The 20699-nt window shown below is 47.3% G+C and overlaps 1 protein-coding gene across 1 annotated transcript in view; it reads right to left on the bottom strand.

Annotated features, from left to right (window-relative positions):
• LOC126102751 (CCN family member 4) overlaps positions 1 to 20699 on the bottom strand; it is a 369631-nt gene that overhangs the window by 108682 nt on the left and 240250 nt on the right. The window contains exon 3 of the mRNA XM_049912327.1: positions 3408 to 3618. Coding sequence (XP_049768284.1) covers positions 3408 to 3618 — 211 coding nt within the window. The remainder of the gene's footprint in view (positions 1 to 3407; positions 3619 to 20699) is intronic.

Below are 20699 nucleotides of genomic sequence, written 5' to 3'. Positions count from 1 at the left end.
TACAGTCTTGCACGTCATGCCCCAGGCCCGGAGGCACATCGTATCAATGTGTGGGTGCAGAACATTGAAGAAACGGGTAATACGATGCGAAAGAGTGGTCGAAGTTGCAAATCGCGTGTGCATACCAAAAGGATGTTGCAAGAGTGGAAGAAGCCTTCAGCCCCGTCCAGGAGTTCTGCACCCAAGTACCTTCACATATCTCACCCCAGTGAATGGCGAATATTACGCAAGGAACAGCAATGCATATAAAATTCAGATAGGGCAAAAACAGAATGAGGACGACATCCCAAAGAGACTATGCGTTTGCGGGGATTGTCGGAACAAATGAACGACAACCCAGGCCTGTGCGGCAGTCTCATCGACAGCGATGGGGCCAATATTGTGTTAAGCTTTGTTATCAAGGTAACTTTTGATACTGGTCACAGTGAAAATACTGCAGTTTCTTATGAAACGCCACTTGACAGTCATAAAGTGCTAATGTGGAATAGCGTATCATCGCCTGGAATCACAGGGCCTTTGTACTTATTCAGACGATTGCAGCAGAGTTACTACTGTGAACCATTTCCCAGCGCGACAGCTTGCTGATCCTGTAACTGCAAACACAATAGCTCACGGCATTCCACTAACGCAGTACACAACGTCTTTCCTGGTCAACTAAAATTCAGAGAACGGGAACACTCTCTAGCCTTCAAGATACCCTGTCTTTTCAGCGTGTGATATCTATCTTTGGAATCACCTGAAACTTTAGATTTTGCGATGTAACCCACCACACACCATCAAGGAACTTTTTAAGGATCCAGTTGGGGAGGAACTTAAACAAGTACCAGTGACAGTCCAGGTATATGTGATGCGCGACTTCCGTAAAAGAAGTGTGTTTGAAGGAAAATGGCGACCACCTAAGTTTTCAAGTGACAAGTCATGGGATACCTCCTAATATCATGTCGGACCCCCTTTTGCCAGGCATAGTGCAGAAATTCGGAGTGGCATGGACTCAACAGGTGGTTCGACGTTCCCTGCAGACTTGTGAGTCATGCTGACTCTATGGTCATCCATAATTGCGAAAGTGTTGCCGACGCAGAGATTTGTGCGTTAATTGACCTCTAGACTGTGTCCCATAAATGTTGTATGTGATTCATGTCGCGTGATCAGGGTAAACAAATCACTCGCTCTAAATGACGATAATGTTCTTCAAACTAACCTCGAGCAACAGTCACATTGTGCCGTGTCATCCATAAAAGTTCTATCGTTGTTTTGGGAGCTTACAGTCAATGAATGGCTTCAAATGGTCTCCAAATAGCCGAACCTAACCATTTCCAGTCTGTGATAGGTTCGGCTGGACCAGACCACCCAGTCCAGTCCCACACTATTATGGAGTCACTGCCATGTTGCACAGTGCCTTGTTGAAAACTTGTGTCCACGAATTCGTGGAGTCTGCGCCGTACCATCAGGTCTTAGCAGCTGATATCGGCACTCATCTGACCAAGCCACGGACTTCCAGTCGTCTAGGGCGCAGTCGATGTCGTCACGAGCCCAGGAGACGCGTTGCAGATGATGCAGTGCTATTAGCAAAGGCATTCGCGTCGGTAGCCTGCTGCCACAGTCCATTAATGCCGCATTTCGCCACACTATCCTAAAGGATATGTTCGCCACGTTCGCTGTACGCCCACATTGATTTCTGCGGTAATTGCACGCAGTGTTGATTGTCTGTTAGCACTGACTACTCTACACAAGCGCCGCTGCTCTCAGTCGTTCAATGAAGTCCGTCAGTCTCTGCGTTGTCTGTGGTGGGAAGTGATGCTTGGAATTTAGTTTTTTCGGCACACTCTTGACATTTTCGGTCCCGGAATATATCGCTAGCTCCAACTATCTGTTGTGGTATAAGACACCAAATATGGCGAATTGAAACTCGGCGAGAACTTTCCAAATGATTTATTCACTTGCAGTAAGTGCTCCGCTCACCTCAGTCTGCGTCACATGGCGCTGCAATGCTGAGGAAGCAACCCAGCGGCCTGTGCAACGCAACGCTCTGTCGTGCCGGCCTTGGCTGACCCACTGAGTACCAATGAAGTCAGGAAGGCTGCATCAGCAGCTGACTCAATGCTGCTCAGTGTCAGCTGTGGGCGGCCAGCTGCATCCTTCTCTTCACTGGCGTGGCTGAGATCGCGGCGACCAACAAGTGCTCACTATCTAGTGTTCGTATCTATGGCCCTCGCCTTGGAAGTGTTCGGCGTGTGTCGGGAGCCGAGACGAGTGCCCACGATAGCGAACCGAAGAGAGGCCGGCCACTGGCTGGCTAAGGACGCCACGTCGGCCTCAGAGGGTCCAACCAACGAGTCGCTGTGGACTGGGACGCTGTCGCCCCATCTGTTGCTGCGTGTAGCGCGGCGATGTCACACGCCCCGCCGCGGGGGAGAGCTGCCACACTTGAATCAATCCCGTTAGAAAATGGCACCTATTTATAATCGGCTGTGCACCTCTGTTTTGCCAAGCACGCCGGTTCGGATCATGTACGCATAACACTTAGGTTATCTAGTGGCCCCCTTCTGACTGTGACTTGCGCCATGGAAACTGCTGTGTGCGCCCTCTGCAGCAGTTCTACGCCCCTGTGGCCTCTATTTTGCTTCCTAACTGCTAGTATGCGTAACTTACTGCAATCCGGCCCGCACCTGGCTGTAACTCGTGCTCCGAATATTGCACAAAACTAACTTTCCCTATCCTAAACGGTGGTGCCGCTACATATCATTCTGCATTCGAAGTCTGCGGCCATAAACACGTCGGAAACCATTCCACATAAATCACCTGCGTAAAAATGATATCTCCGCTGATGCATTGCCCTTTTGCGTACCCAATAATACCACCATTTGTGTATGTGCATATCACTGTCGCATGACTTTTATCACCTCAATATAAATTGCAAGCATTGTAAACCCATATTGTATTTTCTTTTTTTTCCCTTTATACCACTGTGAAATGAACTGTACCGCAGATGGAGGTTTCAGAGTCTCCTGTTTCACTTCTGCATCTGCCAATTACGGACTCATTTTCTTCCCCAACATTTAGCAGTAGAGCAAAACCAATTGGACTATTTTTCATGTGCCGCAAGTATACTTCACTGTGCTTGTTTTCAGTCTGTGTCGCCTGGCCACCAAGAAGTGTTGCAGGACGATTGATTCACGGATCCAGTTATATGATCCTTTACGTGTATAGCGATTTTGCGACTATGACAAGTGGGGCGTGAAGATGACATCAATGTAATGCCGAAACTGGTAGCACATAGGAGTTCATAAAATAAAATAAACTTCTACGAAACATACGGCTGTTGGTAAATTATTGCATCAAGAACTTTAATATGCCTTCGTTGCGGTGCTGTGGATGGCGAGTGGGCAGAGCAGTGCAGAGTGGCTCACCCTGGCAGACGCCGGTGGAGGCGGTGCGGTGCGGGTACTGGCAGACGAGGCCGCGGCGCTCGTCGCAGAGGGCGGTGCCGTCGCAGGCGTCGCCCTGCTGGCGCGCACACACGGCGCAGCAGCCGCAGCCGTCGCGCACCAGCGACACGCCGGCCGGGCACGACGGCGGCCGCGGGCCGCACTCGCACGGGTACGAGCAGTGCGACCGGATCTGCAACACGCAGCGCGCGCCACATTAACTCTCCACAGTGGCAATCCACTGCTGCTGCCCCTGGCTAGCGAGAGAGGAAATTCCTATTCTGTACAACGTATTTTATATTGCGGGCATCCTGTTGAAAGGCGTAATGTTAAGAATTCCGCTGACAGCTGGGATGCTTGTTATATTGATACACTACCGCTTTCGCGGCCTAAAGCCGCATCATCAGGTTTAACCTACATGGTACAGAGTAATACGGGTGATTGAAAAAGAATACCACAACTTTAAAAATGTGTATTTAATGAAACAAACATAATATAACCTTCTGTTATACATCATTACAAAGAGTATTTAAAAAGGTTTTTTTCACTCAAAAACAAGTTCAGGGATGTGATTCTTGAGTTTCTCCCGGCGTATTTGATAATCAAAATATCCACGGGTATGCTGCCGGTCTATAGTGTCCAACGGGCACAATATTTCGGCGATCAAACATGTCGCCATCATCAGGTGAACTGACGGACTGAGCTCCTGTGAACGTACCGGCACGGAGATCCGTACGCTATGGCTGCTCAGAGGGAACTGGGTTCGGTCGCGGCGGCGGCCGATTTAAATACCCTCCGCCCGCGGCGCGCTCCCTCCGCCGTCCGCGCCCAGCGCCACGGTCGCGCGGTGGAACAGCTTGCGACGGCGTCTGAGATGACGTCGGTGTGATGGCTCTGTCCGCCGTGGTCGTCACAACTATACGTCTGCTCGATTTACTCTTGATTAACCCGATCGCTGGTTCCCAAGCCTTGCTAAGATTATAGCCACCGTCCCGGTTTATGAGGTCGTCATTGGTGCGAATTTCGATGGCCTATCAGTTCACCTGATGATGGCGACATGTTTGATCGCCGAAATATTGTGCCCGTTGGACACTATAGACCGGCAGCATACCCGTGGATATTTTGAAGTTCAGGGATGTTCAATATGGCCCCCTCCAGACACTCGAGCAATATCAACCCGATACTCCAACTAGTTCCACACTCTCTGTAGCATATCAGGCGTAACAGTTTGGATAGATGCTGTTATTTCTCGTTTCAAATCATCGATGGTGGCTGCGAGAGGTGACCGAAACACCATATCCTTAACATACCCCCATAAGAAAAAATCGCAGGGGGTAAGATCACGGTTTCTTGGAGGCCAGTGATGAAGTGTTCTGTCACGGGCTGCCTGGCGGCCGATCCATCGCCTCGGGTAGTCGACGTTCAGGTAGTTACGGACAGATAAGTGCCAATGTGGTGGCGCTCCATCCTGCTGAAATATGAATTGTTGTGCTTCTCGTTCGAGCTGAGGGAACAGCCAATTGTCTAACATCTCCAGATACTGTAGTCCAGTTACAGTAGCACCTTCGAAGAAAAAGGGACCAAAAACTTTATTGGCCCATTCTCTGTAAACTGTTTATACCAACGTTTAATACACCACCTATCAGGAGGTTTAACACCATACTTCGTTCGAAATGCACGCTGAACAACTGTCGTCCATTCACTTCTGCCGTACTCAATAACACAAAAAGCTTTCTGTTGAGCGGGCGCCATCTTAGCATCAACTGACGCTGACGCCTAGTCAACAGCGCCTCAAGCGAACAAATGTACAACTAAATGAAACTTTATAGCTCCCTTAATTCGCCGACAGATAGTGCTTAGCTCTGCCTTTTGTCGTTGCAGAGTTTTAAATTCCTAAAGTTGTGGTATTCTTTTTGAATCACCCTGTATACAGTGTGGTGTCCGTGCTGTATAAGACCTTCGGTACACACACCATCAGATTATTTGACTTGTCGCTCTAACAAAGTAGGCGAGTGTCAGCAATATGTCTCGCGGTCTTATCGTGGCGTGTTTATCTTCTGCCGTTAGGTCAGACGATGTAAATGCCACTTGCACGCTTAGAGTAGCAGATTGACGGTGACCAACTTTAAACAGAACTTGATTAATTTTCACATACATTTACTAAAATAATAACAATCATAAACCTTACTTAACTTGATTCTGGATGCTATTTACAATTGACAATCTGAAGTTCCTTTGGTCTTGGTACGTTAATATTATTCTCACATATCTCTGATACTTGACAAAATTATACATTTCTCATCATGGCTATGTAGAGGAATATGATAATCTTATTAGGCGCAGACTGAAACTTGACTACAGACTAAGGCAGACTGACTAATCGGAGGTCTGTACACTCGTTATAATACCTCAAGCGTTCAGGTATCACTGCGCGTGGGTGATCCGCGAGGAGGAGAGGTTCTACGTTAGCAGCAATCTCATTGGCTGCTTACATATTAATACGCGGATCGGCGGAAGCAGAATTTGGTCCGTTTGTAAGACAGCGCCATCTCTTAGTGCGGACCGGACGAGCGCTGCGCCTGCGCTGTTGTGCTTAACGGGGCGCGCTCTTGTGGGAAAGTTGTGTACGCGCTGATTACGCGGAACTGTGTACACAACACTCACCTTTGTGCATATTGAACTTAATAAAAGTCATATCTAAAATATACCAACAATCTTATAAGGTTGAAACTAAGTTAAAAATGGATTTTTATGATGAACCATGCCGTGGAAAAGATTGTAGGTACCTCTATTATTAAAATTTTTAGTGTTAGTGCCGTTTCTGAAAGTATTTGTATGGAGTGTAGCCATGTACGGAAGTGAAACGTGGACGATAAATACTTTAGACAAGAAGAGAATAGAAGCTTTCGAAATGTGGTGCTACAGAATAATGCTGAAGATTAGATGAGTAGATCACATAACTAATGAGGAGGTATTGAACAGAATCGGGGAGAAGATAAATTTGTGGCACAACTTGACTATAAGAAGGGATCGGTTGGTAGGACATATTCTGACGCATCAAGGGATCACCAATTTAGCATTGGAGGGCAGCGTGGAGGGTAAAAATCGTAGAGGGACACCAAGAGATGAATACACTAGACAGATTCAGAAGGATGTAGGTTGCAGTAGGTACTGGGAGATGAAGAAGCTTGCACAGGATAGAGTAGCATGGAAATGCATCAAACCAGTCTCTCCACTGAAGACCACAACAACAGCAACAACAACAGTGCCATATCACGCTAACAAGTGGCTGTTATACGTTTTTTGTGGCAAAATGAAACAGCAAAGAACAACTGTGTGTATACAGCTAGCAAAAATGTAACATAATATCACTGTTCCACCTCGAGATGACTCGAAACTGAATGACGCACGTAATTCTTTTATTGGAAATCTTACTGACATAAATAGTCACAGTTCTCTGGAAAAGTCCAACATGCGTGACATAAGGGTGAAGAAAAAACGGCTTTCTCCTTTTTTGTGAAGCATTTTTAAATTTTCTGAGAGGTTTGCCCTACTGTGTCCCGCTTTGCTCTTAACTTAGTTTTTATTGCAGATCCGTGTTGTTTAAGTTAAGGTGTTCTCGGAATCTTTTCTGAAATGAACAACCAGTTTGCTATGTACATTTGTTAGGAGAATTACTGCCTGCGACACAATACATACCCACTTCATTATAGTCATTTACACACAGCTTTTCCCTTATGTCTGAGTTCGCTACCTAGATGCTACACAAAATCTTAAAATACTTTACAAAAAAGGAGAAAGGCATATTTTGAATATAGTGGAAAGTAGAAATTTTTAGAAAAAAATCTTGACAGTTGACTTTGAATAAGCGTTCAGACTTAAAGCCGCACAGTGTTCTACTAGACTCTGATTTTTTAAACGATTAAGTATTATTATGTAATAAAATTCATTATTATTCTGACTTGTAAAGGGAGCAACCCAGCGCTCCTTGTCATGATTACAAGGTGTCACACAGTCCACAAGATAGTTTTTTTTTTTTTTTGTGCTTTTAGGGCGCACAACTTCAATGGTCATTAGCGCCCTGACAACATTAAGAATGCACCGCGAGGCACAAGTTTAAAACAACAACTAAAAGGGAAAACACGATAAAAGACAGACTGACAGGCATAGGATTAAAAAACAGCATCATCAAACATCCTTAGAGAGGTTGGTCAAATTGATAAAACGAAGAACACGAGCAACTGCTCGTGGGTCATCCGCTAAAATGGCATCCAAAGTACTTGGCAGGTGAAGATCTAGACGCAGTGTGTTAAAATCTGGACAGGACATTAAAATGTGTCGAACCGTCAGCAAGTGCCCACATGGGCAGAACGGCGCCGGCGCAGCCGTCAGCAGATGGCGATGGCTGAACCGGCAGTGTCCAATTCTTAACCGGGCCAAAACTACCTCCTCCCGCCGAGAAAGGCGTGAGGAGGACGTCCAAGCCACGGGAAGAGGTTTTATGGCCCGAAGCTTGTTGTCTGTAAGTGCAGCCCAATCGGCATGCCACAGCGAGAAAATGCGCTGACAAATGACCTTGCTAAAATCGGACGAAGGGACACAACAAGAAGCTGTCCGAGGCTGGAGGACCGCAGCCTTGGCCGCGGCATCTGCAGCTTCGTTCCCAGGGATACCGACATGGCCAGGAACCCACATAAAGCTAACCGGAGAACCGACGTCCACCAGCTGCTGAAGAGAGCGTTGGATCCGGTGTACAAAAGGGTGAACCGGGTACGGATCACTGAGGCTCTGGATGGCGCTCAGGGAGTCGGAGCAGATGACATAAGCAGAATATCGGTGGCGGCAGATGTAAAGAACAGCCTGGTCGAGGGCAAAGAGCTCAGCTGTGAAGACCGAACAATGGCCATAGAGCCGGTATTTGAAACTTTGTGCCCCGACAATAAAGGAACACCCGACCCCGTCATTGGTCTTAGAGCCATCTGTATAAATGAAAGTCATGTTGATGAACTTCGAACGAAGTTCCAAAAAACGGGAGTGGGAGACCGAACCGGGGGTAACCTCTTTTGGGAGCGAGCTGAGGTCAAGGTGAACGCGGACCTGAGCCTGGAGCCATGGTGGCGTGTGGCTGTCGCCCACTCGAAAGGTTGCAGGGAGTGAGAAATTAAGGTGTTGAAGGAGGCGACGAAAGCGAACTCCAGGGGGTAGCAGGGCAGAGACATACAACCCGTATTGACGGTCGAGAGAGTCGTCAAAAAAGGAACGATAAGATGGATGGTCGGGCATTGACAGTAGCCGACAGGCATACCGACAAAGCAGTATATCGCGCCGGTAGGTGAGTGGCAATTCGCCAGCGTCAGCATGAAGACTCTCTACGGGACTAGTATAAAATGCTCCGATCGCAAGTCGTAAACCCCGATGTTGTATGGAGTTGAGGCGGCGTAAGATGGATGGCCGTGCAGAGGAGTATACAAAGCTCTCATAATCCAGCTTGGAGCGGACGATCGACCGATATAGACGAAGTAGGGCGGTTCGATCCGCTCCCCACGACATACCACTGAGAACACGGAGGACATTTAAAGAACGGGTACAACGGGCGGCCAAATATGACACATGTGGAGACCAGCTAAGTTTCCTGTCAAATGTAAGGCCTAAAAATTTGGTTGTCTCCACGATTTGGAGAGCAACGGGACCGAGTCGTAAGGACGGTGGGAGAAACTCTTTGTAGCGCCAGAAGTTAATACAGACCGTCTTCTCGGCAGAAAAACGGAAGCCATTGGCGACACTCCAGGAGTAAAGACGGTCAAGACAACGCTGAAGACAGCGCTCCAGGACACGTGTACACTGCGCGCTGCAATAGATGGTAAAATTGTCCACGAAAAGGGAGCCTGATACATCAGCTGGGAGGCAATCCATTATTGGATTGATCGCGATGGCGAAGAGAGCGACGCTCAAAACTGAGCCCTGTGGCACCCCATTGTCCTGGCGAAAGGTGTCGGACAGGACAGAACCCACACGTACCCTGAACTGTCGATCCATTAAAAAGGAGCGAATAAAAAGAGGGAGGCGACCGCGAAGGCCCCATGTATGCATGGTGCGGAGAATGCCTGCCCTCCAACAGGTGTCGTAAGCCTTCTCCAAATCAAAGAACACAGCCGCGGTTGGGCGCTTCCGCAAGAAGTTATTCATAATGAAGGTCGACAAGGTAACCAGAGGGTCAACAGCAGAGCGGCGCCTACGAAATCCACATTGTACATTGGTAAGTAGGCGTTGAGACTCGAGCAGCCAAACCAATCGAGAGTTAACCATTCGCTCCATCACTTTACAGACACAGCTGGTAAGCGAGATAGGTCGATAACTGGAAGGCAAGTGCTTGTCCTTCCCCGGCTTAGGAATCGGGACAACAATAGACTCGCGCCAGCATGCGGGAACATGTCCCTCAATCCAGATGCGATTGTATGTACGAAGAAGAAAACCTTTACCCGCAGGAGAAAGGTTCTTCAGCATCTGAATATGAATAGAATCAGGTCCTGGAGCGGAGGACCGTGATCGGCCAAGTGCGTTTTCGAGTTCCCACATGGTGAATGGGGCATTATAACTTTCACAATTCGAGGAGCGGAAGTTAGGTGGCCTAGCCTCCTCTGCCTGTTTGCGGGGGAGGAAGGCAGGGTGGTAATGAGCGGAGCTCGAAACCTCTGCGAAAAAGCGGCCGAAGGCATTGGAGACAGCCTCAGGGGCCACAAGGACGTCATTCGCGACCTTCAAGCCAGAAACTGGTGAGTGGGCCTTAGTGCCAGATAGCCGGCCCAGGCTACCCCAGACAACAGAAGAAGGAGTAAAACTGTTGAAAGTGCTTGTGAAAGCAGCCTAGCTGGCTTTCTTGCTTTCTTTAGTAATACGACGACACTGAGCACGTAATCGTTTATAATTGATACAATTCGCCACTGTAGGGTGGCGTTTAAAGGTGCGTAAAGCACGTCGACGAGCACGTAAAGCGTCTCTACATGCTGCGGACCACCAGGGGACCGGTACGCGACGTGGAGAAGAAGTAGGGTGAGGGATGGAATATTCAGCAGCAGCGAGAATGACTTCCGTGAGGTGGGCGACCTGACGATCGCAGCTTGTGAAGGTTTGATCCTGAAAGGTCGCCCTGGAAGAGAAGAGCGCCCAGTCTGCCTTGGAGATGGTCCAACTAGAGGAGCACGGAGAGGGGGTATGCTGCAGGAGATGGATAACACACGGGAAGTGGTCGCTCGAATATGTATCAGAAAGTGCATACCACTCAAACCGGCGTGCAAGTTGGGGAGTACATATAGAGAGGTCTAAATGGGAATAGGTGTGAGATGTGTCCGAAAGAAAAGTAGGGGCGCCAGTATTGAGGCAGACAAGATTGAGCTGGTTGAAAAGGTCTGCTACCAAGGAGCCCCTCGGGCAGGATGCTGGAGAGCCCCAAAGGGGATGGTGGGCATTGAAGTCTCCAGTTAACAAAAATGGTGCAGGTAGCTGAGAAATAAGTTGCATCATGTCTGCCCTGGTAACGGCAGATGACGATGGAGTGTAAACGGTACAAAAGGAAAACGTAAAAGTGGGGAGAGTAATGCGGATGGCAACTGCCTGCAGGCCGGTATGCAACGTGATGGGATCGTAGTAAATATCATCCCGGACCAGCAACATAACCCCTCCATGAGCTGGGATACCTACCATAGGGGGTAGATCAAAACGCACAGAGGTGTAGTGTGCCAAAGCAATTTGATCGCATGGGCGTAGCTTCGTTTCCTGGAGGGCTACGACGAGCGGACGGTGCAAGCGGAGCAGCAACTTGAAGTCCTCTCGGTTGGAGCGAATGCTGCGAATATTCCAGTGAATAAGTGCCATCGTAAGAAAAGGAAGATGAAAGAAGGGGTCACCTCGAAGGCCGCTGAGGGCCTGGCTTCGAGCGAGCACTGCCGCCGCTATCAATAGGCGGACAGTCATCGTCCATTGGGTCTATAGGTTCATCGGCCATCTCGGGAGGATGGCCGGGAGGGGGAGCTTCCTCCGCAGGTGAACGGCCAGATGTACGGCTACCAGCGGTGCGGCCAGGCGAAACGGATGACGGCCTGGGGCGGCAACCGCTGGGTGGCGCAGGAGAAGAAATGCGCCGTGGCGGAGAAGGAGAACTGTGCTTCCTATGAGCCTTTTTGGAAGGACGTTTGGTGGAAGTACCGGTCGAAGGCTGGGAGGTCGAGGTACGTAGGAAGTCTGCACGGGATGGTTCCTTCTTGAAGGCCCGTGCATCTGACTTCGGGGTCTTCGTCTTAGCAGAAGCTGATGAAGGGGCTGGTGTCTGTGGGGTGATGGGAGGAAGAGGAGACGTCGACCGCGCGATCTTAGCACTGGCCGAACGGACGACCGTGGTGCTGAAGGTCAGATCGCATGTCTGGGTTGCTACCTCCCTGGTAGTCCGAGGAGAGGCGAGGACAGTACTGTATTTCCCCGCTGGGAGCAGCGTGGGCTTCCTACTAGCCAATAGCTTGCGAGCAGCAGAGGTGGACACTTTCTCTTTGACCCGAATTTCTTGGATACAGCGTTCTTCCTTATAGACAGGACAGTCGCGGGAGGATGCGGCATGGTCACCCTGACAGTTCACACAACGAGGAGACGGAGGTGGACAGTCACCCTCATGGGCATCCCTGCCACAAGTGACACATTTAGCCGCATTGGAACAAGACTGTCGAGTGTGATTGAAACGCTGACACTGGTAGCAGCGCGTAGGTGTCGGGACATAGAGGCGAACAGAAATAACCTCGTAGCCCGCCTTGATGCGCGATGGCAGCTTTACACTATCGAAGGTCAAGAAAAGTGTCCGGGTCGGTACAAGGTCATTGTTGACCTTTTTCATGACCCTATGGACAGCCGTCACGCCCTGCTCAGCGAGGAAAGATTGAATCTCCTCGTCAGTCAATCCGTCGAGGGAGCTAGTATAGACTACACCACGAGACGAATTCAAAGTTCGGTGGGCCTCCACCTGGACAGGGAACGTGTACAGGAGGGTGGCCCGAAGCAGTTTTTGTGCCTGAAAGGCACTCTCAGTTTCTAGTAATAAGGTACCGTTACGAAACCTGGTACAAGATTTGACAGATCCGGCTATGGCATCTACGCCCTTCTGGATAACGAAAGGGTTGACAGAGGAAAAATCCTTTCCGTCCTCCGATCGAGAAACGACGAGGAACTGTGGGGCAGGCGGTAGTACTTTGGTCACTGGTGGCTGGTCACGTTTCCGTTTTTGAGCAGAAGTCGAAAGCGATGGAGTAGAATCCATTGCGGAGGAATCCCCCATGATTGCCAGCGTCTCCTATGGCGCGCTCCTTCCTTGTGGGGACCCTCTCAGAGGGCACTCCCGCCTTAGGTGAATGTTTACACCTCAGGTCACACCTCCCGAGAAACAGACGGAGGGACCAATCGGCATGGTCAGAAGGTATCAGCTCAGGCAATCACCCCTCCCCGGGCCTGGCCTTTACCAGGGGGTACGCGCGTGCCTTACATGTCTACCCAGTGCGGGGACTTACGCGTTACCCCGTCACCGGCTACGCGTGCGAACGCGTGGGTCGGCCTTCAGGCACGCACAGGGAGGAAAGAAGAAGAGGAAAAAGAAGAGAGAGAGGGAGAAAGAGGACAGACTGTCTCAAACGCCGAGGCGGAGACCAGAGAAGGCAAGGAGAAGAAGGCAATGAGAAGGCAAGGAGAAGAAGGCAATGAGAAGGCAAGGAGAAGAAGGCAATGAGAAGGCAAGGAGAAGAAGGCAATGAGAAGGCAAGGAGAAGAAGGCAATGAGAAGGCAAGGAGAAGAAGGCAATGAGAAGGCAAGGAGAAGGCAAGGAGAAGAAGGCAATGAGAAGGCAAGGAGAAGTCAAGGGAAAGAGTAAGGAAGACAGTGAGGTGGAGAAGAGCAAAGAAAGGAACCAACCAAAGGAAGGAAGAAACGAGAAGTGAAAAACCAAAAAGACCACAATTATAGGTCGTGGAACCGTCCGTCTCCGGACGCAGGCGCTAACTACCCCCGTGAGGGGGATGGACTCCTTTTAGTCGCCTCTTACGACAGGCAGGAATACCTCGGGCCTATTCTAATCCCCGGACCCGCAGGGGGGACAAGATAGTCTGACTTCCGCTAGCCTGTTACTCCGTCTTAGTCACTTCCTCGGGCTGCTTCTACCCTTCGCCACTCTGGTCTGCTTTGCTGTTACATTTGTAAGGAAGTACCACCTTTTACGTTTCCACCCAGTAATTCTCAACGTGCCACCACTAGCCACGTTAGTAGTGACTACTTTTTATTGCCAGTCCTGCTTTTTTTTATTTTAGCGTTGTCTCACCACATAATACACCTAACATCGTGTAAGCCTCAGCGAACATGGATAACTACCACAATACGACATGGCATGGACTCGAATAATGTCTGAACAGCAGTTTGCAAGTTATCGCAGATGTGCTCAATAATGTTCATGTCTAGGGAATTTCGTGACCAGCGGAAGTGTTTAAATTCAAAACAGTGTCCGTGGATCAACTCTGTAACAATTCAGGATGTGTACCGTATCGCATTGTACTGCTGGTATTGTCCAATGGACATGAATGGATGCAGGTGATCAGACAGGATACTTATGTACCTGTCACCTGTCAGAGTCGTATCTAGACGTAGCAGACTGCACACTTTCCACACCATTACAGAGCTTCCACCAGCTTGAACAGTCCTCTGCTGACACGCAGGATCCATGGATTGATGAGGTTGTCTCCATACCCGTACACGTCCGTCCGCTCGATACAATTTGAAAGGAGACTCGTCCTACTAGGCAATATGTCCCCAGTCGTCAACAGTCCAATGTCACTGCTGATGGGCCCAAGCGAGGAGTAAGGCTTTGCCTCGTGCAGTCACCAAGGCTACACGAGTCGGCCTTCGGCACCGAAAGCCCATATCAATGATTTTTCGTTGGTTGGTTCGCACGCTGGAACTTGCTGATGGCCCAGCATTGAAATCTGCAGCAATTTGCGGAAGGATTGCTCTTCTGTCACGTTGAATGATTCTCCTCAGTCGTCGTTGGTCCCGATCTTGCAGGATCTGTCGTAGATTTGATGTTTACCGGATTCCTGATATTCTCGGTACACTCGTGAAATGATCGTATGGGAAAAAACCCCCTTCATCGCTACCACGGAGATGTTGTGTTCAAAAAAAAAAAATGGCTCTGAGCACTATGGGACTTAACATCTATGGTCATCAGTCCCCTAGAACGTAGAACTACTTAAACCTAACTAGCCTAAGGACAGCACACAACACCCAGTCAGCACGAGGCAGAGAAAATCCCTGACCCCGCCGGGAAACGAACCCGGGAACCCGGGCGTGGGAAGCGAGAACGCTACCGCACGACCACGAGCTGCGGACAATGTTGTGTTCTATCACTCGTTCGCCGACTATAACGGCATGATGAAACTTACTTAAATCACGATAACCTGTCATTGTAGCAGAAGTAACCGATCTAACAATTGCACCAGACACTTGTTGTCTTATAAAGGCGTTGCTGACCGCAGCGCCGTATTCTGCCTGTTTACATAACTCTGTATTTGAATACGGATGCCTATAGCAGTTTCTTTGGCACTTCAGTGTATTTGTATAACTTCTCAGATAACTAGTTCCGGCTAGTGGCTACCATCAAATTTTAGTGTGAAAGTAGGACGTTATGCATTGCAACGGCGCATAACTACAACGTGTCGCTACACACAAAGCCTGAAGAAAAAATTGGCCAGCTGCTATTAGAACTCGCACTCTCAGTGTTCCGTACAAACTTAATTGTCTATACAGACAGTTCATCTAACCCGGGAATCGAAAATCCCGACTATTATTGCCTCTTATCGACATTGATACTGGCAAGTCTGAAGTAGGATAACAGATAACAAGAAAAACATTTGTTTCCCGTGACGTAATTACTAATTGACAGTTTTCTGATTTTTTCCCTTAGTTACTGTGACATCTTGCTTCCTGCCAAATTTCATGATTCTAGGTCAAGGGAAGTAACCTGCTGATTTTAATGAGTGAGTCTGCGAATATCGAAATATGGCTGTATCTTTTGATTTCATCGACTTAGAAACGTTTACTACACCAACAAAGAAATATAGGGAATATGCTACACAAATTTCAGCTTGATACGTCTACTCGTTGCTGAGGAAAATAGTTGTTAACAGGTGAATGGACAGACAGACAGTCGGATAACAAATGACTAAATTTTTTTTCGGGCAGTGTAATTACAAATTAACAATTTCAGGATTTTTTCCTTTAGTCGTATTGTAAAATCTTTCTTACTGTCAAATCTCATGATTCTAGGCCAACGGGGAATATATTGTAGGTTTTTACGTGTGAGTTTAAGCATATCAAAATATGTGGCGTCTTTTGAGTGTATGACATAGAAACTTCAGTGCCACAGGGAACCGTAGATGTTAATATGTGACACAAAGTTATATTTGATACGTCTACGCGTTCCTGAGAAGAAATATTTTCAATTGTTGGACACACAGGTGGACAACACAGTGTGATCCTACGAGGGATCCATTTTTGTGACTGAGTTACAGATTCCTAAAAAGAACTTCTACAAGGACCTAAATGGCTTTTACGTAGACTTCACTGGTAGTAAATTCTAAATATTTTTTAAGTGTAAAAGTAGTAGTGTGTTTGGAATGTTGTCTTCAGTTACTTACTTTTATAATAGACGTCAGAGTTTGTATTATTTCCTTGATTTATAGTGGTTCTTTCTTGGGTATAACGTATTTTACTACATGAATTTAGTAGTTTGAACTTTTATTGCTCAGTTTTGTGAACTAATGATCATGATGACTTGAGCTCCAACGTAAGCTAGAATTTTCGATATATGAGTGACGGAGAGAGTACTATATTGCTTGACTCATCTTAGAACGTGCCAGTTGCACTTTATTCTGAAATTTCCATTTTTAATTTTAGTTTATGTTTGCATGCGTTTGTGGCTTAACGATCTCTGTCGTCGCAAACCATTTCCAATTAAGAGAATACTTTATTCGTCGAGTCACGTACAGGTGAATTTATACACTCATTTTTTCAGTCTCCAGTACGCGAATGGAATTTATAAGTAGGCCGAAAATACTGGTGAAATATTTGTCATGCACTGTAGAGTGGCTTGCGGAGTATTTATGTAGGATAGGCATACTGGGATATGTGTTATTGTAGGCTTGCGTCAGCCTTTCTTTATTTGTTTAGAAATTTGTATGGATAGCAGTCAGCTTACGTCGAACAACGTAACTGCCAAATTTTTTATCATTTAGGTCCTTTCGTTCTTACGATTGTCTAACGTTTAGGTTATCTCAAGAACAGCATCATAAAAAGTTGTAAGGAGAAAAAGGAACATTGAGGCACAACGTTCCGCTTACGACGATGTCCTTGGTGATCGATCACAAAGTAGAACTGGACGAAGAAGGGTTTGGTAACCTGTCGTCGGTATTGCAACGCAACAAACCAAACATTCGTCTTAAGTCATTTATGGAAAAAAGGTAAAAATTAAATCTGGGTGGCCAGGAACATGTTTCACCGTTACTCTCTATCAAAAGATAGGGGACACACTTAGTCGTGTAGCTGGCGTTAGAAGATTGACTATGTTATCGTAGCAATTTATCGGTTCGTTATTCAAGTTTTATTGTTAGAGATATTCGTTTATATGGTGTGACGGAGATCTGACTTAATGAATGCACGCATGTGTTCTTTTATTTTTACGGTGTTATGGAGCATAAACCAACATGCCGCAATAAAAGCCTGAAAAACTTTACCCTGCATAACAGTTATCTCTATGGCATCCAATACATAAATAATTTGTCGAAACCGATTACCTTAATAAAAGTAATTGTATCTTTCAACATGTTAACTCATCGATTAGTTAGATATCTAAGAAGAATTACGGACACTGGGCGTACTGACGTCGCTGGCATTATTAAAATGAATTATCTTTAAATTTTAATTTCAAGTGGAATGTTATTCAAGAGTTTAATACATAAAGTTATCTCTGTGCCCTTTAATCTGTAATTTGTCGGCTTCTCTCAAAGCGGACTAACTAACCTTCACATTAACCTGCTAGTACTAGTACGTTGAACGCCTTATACACAATAACTATAGTTAATATATGAAGCTGTTTGAAATTAACAGCACACAAACTGTAATAAAAAAAGGGACAAATAGAGAAAGATAAGAAAAGGGAGACAATGGAAGATTAGAATTTAATGTCCTGTCGATGATTAGATCACTTTGAAACGAGTAAGAATACCGATCTGACTGGAAAGTTCAAATATCTTGCCTATAACATTTTGGAATGAATGAAGGTAACATAGATATGTATCGTCAGCCACGAAAGACACACAGAGGGGGAAAAAGCAACAATTATGAAAAAAGGGACAATTATTGTTAGTAATGATATAACCACACCGTTGTTTATAAATTGCTCTTCGTCATGTTGCTCATTTAATTATGCAAGGAGGTTCTTGCTGTCATTTCTCATTGGGATTGGATATTGCTGTAAGCAGGTAGTTGAATTTGTATCACAGTTGTTTCTAAAATTTACAAAACATCATCAGTTTTTATGAGTACTGTAAGCACTAGCCCTCCGCCACACACCGTCAGCTGGCTTGCGGAGTATGGATGTAGATGTAGATCGCTATTAGTCTTGTCCTCTACATTAAAATGTGATATGTTCTGCAGCACGTGTCTACATCTCGTTCTATATTTCTCTTGGGGTGTAACGTGCGGTAGTTAACTGCTGTTGTATAATACCTACCATGTTCCATCGACCAATGCCATCCAGAAAAGACGAGGCCTGACCTTACCAAAATGGTCATTTCGGAAGACACTGCAGAAATAAATGGTTCAAATGGCTCTGAGCACTATGGGACTTAACATCTTAGGTCATCAGTCCCCTAGAACTTAGAACTACTTAAACCTAACTAACCTAAGGACATCACACACATCCATGCCCGAGGCAGGATTCGAACCTGCGACCGTAGCACTCCCGCGGTTCCGGACTGCAGCGCCTAGAACCGCACGACCACCGCGGCCGACACAGAAATAAGTCATTATGCTCAATTGCATATTGCTTAATAGCATATTGGTTCACATTTTAACGTAATCCTGGGTGGCATGCATTCGACGAGTTCTTAGCAGGTTCCCGGAAGTATGTGGCACCGGGCGCCTACGCACAGGTCACGCGATTACTGTATATTACGGACCGGTGGCTTGCGGGTGTTCCAAAGAATTCAGATCAAGCGTATTTGTTGGCTTAAATATCAACGTCAGTTTAGTGCCACGCACCTCAAGCCACTGTAGCACGATTGTGGCCTTCTACCACGTATATTTATGCAGCTGCTGAATGTCGATATCTGTCATGAAGCCTCCGATTACTGTTATGGACCCCACGGAAGACTAGGTAAAAGTCGCCCATAGTATAACATTGCTCCCAGCGGCCTGCGTCCATCGTGACGTGCATGTTCTACAGTCGTAATTGATGATGTCGCTGGATCAACATGGCAACACGCAGTGGTCGTGTGCTGAAAAGTTCATTGTGTAATATTATGCTCCAAACAGCATTCTCCGAGACGCCTGTGCCTGCACCAGCAGAGTCATCAGGTCTCCACAGGTCGTAGCCTGACCTGATTAACAGTGCGCGCAGGCGTCCGACATCTACGTTCTTGATCAGACATAGAATTCGCCCACTCGTGATTTCGTCGACATTCTACCACCTCCGACAGATACTCACGACACCATAAGGCGAATAGCCGACCAGTTTCGCCGTTTCCGAGAAGCACGTTCCTGGGCGTCGGGCCATTGCAATCCTATTTGATACAGCGGATAATGTGTGTGGATTTCCTCATTTCCGGCCACTGTCGTCGCTAGGATGGCTCCCTATTCATCTCCGCTTGTATTTACTTTCCGACTCACATGCCCACAATGCCACTAGGCGCCAATCAGTCTCATGTTAGACACCGGGCACTGCACTTTGCCTCATCAGTATCCCTTCTCGAAGTACTTCGTGGCTGAACACTTCTCGGATAGATTTTCTTCAAGATCTGCTCTGGAGCTGAATAAGCATCTCCGTGACGAATTCAGTTACTAACTCGGAACTGAAAGTGCTGTTCTTCTTTTGATGTTCCCAGTTAATAAGTCCCTCGTAAGGGTCGTACACTGACAAGCAATACTCTACACTTTAGCGCCAATTAAATTGTTATAGACATGCGTATTCAAATACAGAGATACGTAAACAATTACAATACGGCGCTGCGGCCGGCAACGCCTATGTAGGACAACAAGTGTCTGGCGCAGTTGTTAGATCGGTTACTGCTGCTACAATGGCAGGTTATCGAGATTTAAGTGCCGCGCGGGATTAGCGAGTCCTCCCTCCGGCATGGGTGTGTCTGTTTGTCCTTAGCATAACTTAGGTTAAGTAGTGTGTAAGCTTAGAGACTGATGACCTTAGCAAGATTTCACACACATTTGAACATTTCGAGATTTAAGTGAGTTACAACGTGGTGTTATAGTTGGCACACGTGCGATGGATCACAACATCCCCGAGATTGCGATGACGTCGATATTTCCCTGTACGACTATTTCACGAGTGTACCGGGAATATCAGGAATCCGGTAAGAAATCAAATCTCCAACATTGCTGCGGCTGGAAGCAGATCCTGCAAGAACGGGACCAACGACGACTGAAGAACGTGACAGAAGTGCAACCGTATCGCAAATTGCTGCAGGTTTCTAAGCTGGAACATCAACAATTGTCAGCGTGCGAATCATTCAACGAAATATCATCGATATGAGCTTTCGGAGCCGCAGGACCACACGTGTACCCCTGATGAGTGCACGACACAAAGCTTTAAGCCTCGCCTGGGCCCGTCAACACTGACATTTGACTGTTGATGACTTGAACATGTTGCTGGTCGGACGAGTCTCGTTTAAACTTCTATCGAGCCGACGGACGTGTACGAGTATGGAGACAACCTCATGACTCCATGGACCCTGGATGTCGTCGGGGGACTGTGCAAACTGGTCGTGGCTCTGTAATGGTGTTGGCAGGTGCAGTTGGAGTGATATGGGACCCCTGATACATTTATATACCACTCTCACAGGAGACACTTAAGTAAGCATCCTGTCTGATCACCTACATACATTGCCGGCCGGAGTGGCTGTGCGGATCTGGAACCGAGCGACCGCTGCGGTCGCAGGTTCGAATCCTGCCGCGGGCATGGATGT

The sequence above is a fragment of the Schistocerca cancellata genome, chromosome 1, assembly GCF_023864275.1.
Source record: "Schistocerca cancellata isolate TAMUIC-IGC-003103 chromosome 1, iqSchCanc2.1, whole genome shotgun sequence".
NCBI lineage: Eukaryota > Metazoa > Arthropoda > Insecta > Orthoptera > Acrididae > Schistocerca > Schistocerca cancellata.
Note: the sequence above shows the minus strand (reverse complement) of the source record. Positions and strands in the feature narration are given on the sequence as shown.